General features: G+C 50.0%; 1 protein-coding gene across 1 annotated transcript; it reads left to right on the forward strand.

Annotated features, from left to right (window-relative positions):
- The first annotated feature begins 33 nt into the window (after positions 1-33).
- On the forward strand, positions 34-2,038 carry fmodb (fibromodulin b). Its single transcript, XM_008319419.2, has 2 exons — positions 34-1,214; positions 1,638-2,038. Exons 1-2 carry the CDS (start codon positions 329-331, stop codon positions 1,787-1,789), a joined length of 1,038 nt encoding a protein of 345 aa, XP_008317641.1. The 5' UTR covers positions 34-328; the 3' UTR covers positions 1,790-2,038.
- The last annotated feature ends 900 nt before the right edge of the window (positions 2,039-2,938 follow it).

A 2,938-nucleotide genomic window follows, 5' to 3' on the forward strand; every position in this document is an offset into this window, starting at 1 on the left:
CCAACAACATATTTGCTCAGTCAGTGACAGACAGGCACCGTGAGGCAGCGTCAGTCCTGGTCCACAGTCCTGGTCCACAGACCTGGTCCACAGTCCTGGTCCACAGTCCTGGTCCACAGTCCTGGTCCACAGTCCTGGTCCACAGTCCTGGTCCACAGTCCTGGTCCACAGTCCTGGTCCACAGACCTGGTCCACAGTCCTGGTCCACAGTCCTGGTCCACCAACAGGTAGGTTCTGGTTGCTGTCGTCCTGCAGTTTTCTTTGTGTTACAGTCGTGGAACCGGAGAACGTTGTCCGTTTGACGTCATGTTCTTTTTCATTAGTGATCATGCAGACCGCGCTCCTCCTCCTCCTCTTCACCGTGGATCTGAGCTCTGGTCAGCGCTACAGTCAGTTCCAGTGGCTTTTGCACCTGCGAGGGCGCCGTCACCACGCCAGCTGGCGGTCCGCGGACGTGGACTGCCCTCTGGAGTGCGACTGCCCCCCCACCTTCTCGACAGCCATGTACTGTCACAACCGGAACCTGCAGCACGTGCCCTACGTCCCCTCGCACATCAAGTACGTCTACCTGCAGCAGAACCAGATCACAGGAGTCCAGGACGGGGTGTTCGACAACGCCACCGACCTGGCGTGGATCGTACTGTTCCAAAACCAGCTCCGCTCTGACAAAATCGGCAAGAACGTCTTCAGCAAGCTGAAGAACCTGGACCGGCTGTTCCTGGACCACAACCAGCTGACCCAGGTCCCCCCCGACCTGCCCAGGTCTCTGACCACCCTACGACTCGGTCACAACAAGATCTCAAAGATCCCGCCCAGCTCCTTTGAGGGAATGGTCCACCTGACCACGCTGCAGCTCCAGGAGAACGCCATCGAAGACCCCCGCGGCGTCCTCAGAGGACTGAAGTCCCTGACCGTGCTGGACATGAGCAACAACCGACTGAGGAAAATCCCCGACCGCCTCCCGGACACGCTGCAGCAGCTCTACCTGGAGTTCAACCACATCGACAGCGTCCCGGCCCACTTCCTCAGCTCGCGGCCCAGACTGCGGTTTGTCCGCCTGGGCCACAACAAGCTGACGGACCGAGGCCTCCCGTCCAACGTCTTCAACATCAGCACTCTGATCGAGCTGGACCTGTCCTTCAACAGCCTGGAGCGGATCCCCGTGGTCAGCGGGAACCTGGAGAACCTCTACTTACAGGCCAACAAGATCAAAGGTCAGGGAACACAAATGTGATTGAAATACTGTACTGAGTCCTGCAGAAAGAGGGCAGCACTGAGACACCAATGTGAAACTGACTTCAAAACTACATGATGTTTTTTTAAGATTGAATCCAAAATTCTGTTGGACTTTTCCTTGTCCTCCAGCTGTGGTACTTCAACAACCAGTACTGGTACTTCAACAACCAGTACTGGTACTTCAACAACCAGTACCAACAACCAGTACTGGTACCCAGCTGTGGTACTTCAACAACCAGTACTGGTACTTTAACAACCAGTACTGTTACCTCCATGTTTCTGCTCAGGTTTGTGTTTTCGACCACGCCCACTGGCCGACTGTTAAACTCCTCTCCTCCTTCTGTCTCCTTCTGTCTCCTTCTGTCTCCTTCTGTCTCCTTCTGTCTTCTTCTGTCTTCCAGAGTTCTCCCTGAGCAGCTTCTGCAGTCAGATCGACGTGACCCACTTCTCCAGGCTCAGAGTTCTGCGTCTGGACGCCAACGACATCGGTGCCAGGAACATTCCAGCCGAGGCGGCGTACTGCCTGCGACACATCTCCTCCGTGCACGTGTAGCTCTTCCTGATGATCTCTGTCCCAGATGGTGATGGCGTCCTCTCAGAGCGGCGTCCTCCTGTGGGACACCAGTCCAGACGGTCAGACCTGTCCTGGACGCTCCAGTCAAACCAAGAAATGTTAGAATTATGTTTGTATCACATTTAATTTTTGTTAAAAAAAAGAAAAGAAAAGAAAAGAAAAGAAAAGAAAAAAAAAGAAAAGAAAAGAAAAGACAAGAAAAGATAAGATGAAAAGAAAAGAAAAAAAGAAAAGAAAAGAAAAGAAAAGAAAAGAAAAGAAAAGAAAAGAAAAGAAAAGAAAAGAAAAGAAAAGAAAAGAATCTGCCAGTGACCAGCGTCAGATTCTCTGTGAATCTTTGCCTCCACCCTGTGGCACAGTGAGAACAAACAGTAGTTTAAACCATAACAAAGTTGATTATAATCGTCACTAACGACAGTTTACTAACATTGATGAATGAGGAAACGTTTCTTTAAATCCTTCTGTAACCAACGTTTTCATAAACACAATTAAACCTACGTTTTATTTTGATTCATTTCAAACGTTTTTGTCATCATTTCAGGTCGGTTTCAACTCACTCAGATTTTTGATATTTTTTGTTATATTATGAAACAACTCTGTTGTTGAAACACAAACGTGTCAACAACCTCCACAGGAAGTCAGTGAAACAAGTGTCCTTCAAAATAAAACACCACATCACTGACTTCACAGTCCACATCATTCAGACGACCCCTCACCCCTGTGTGTGTGTGTGTGTGTGTGTGTGTTCATCGTCTCTCTGCCAGGTCAGAGGTCAGACAACGTTGTTACTTGAGGATGGAGAGAGTTAGTCACAGGAAGTGTTCAGTTCCACGGTTCCTTCACTGACTTCTTCATCAGGGATTTACACCAAACAAAACAAAAACCCACCCTGGGATTTGGGGAATTAGTGTGGACTAGACGCCACTAGGTGGCGTCAAACCTGGCACCTGCTCCTGGTATGACTTCAGTAACAAATCCTCAGCTCCCACGGTCCGTGACGTCACATCAGACTGAAGTGGACTCCATCAGTTTCTGAGTTTAACTGGTCTTTGAAGAAATGCATCATGGTCTGAACAGTGACATCATCACGTGAGCTGCAGCTGTGAAGACAGATCTGACCCCCCCCCC

Source organism: Cynoglossus semilaevis, chromosome 10, assembly GCF_000523025.1.
Source record: "Cynoglossus semilaevis isolate Cse_v1.0 chromosome 10, Cse_v1.0, whole genome shotgun sequence".
NCBI classification, from domain to species: Eukaryota; Metazoa; Chordata; class Actinopteri; order Pleuronectiformes; family Cynoglossidae; genus Cynoglossus; species Cynoglossus semilaevis.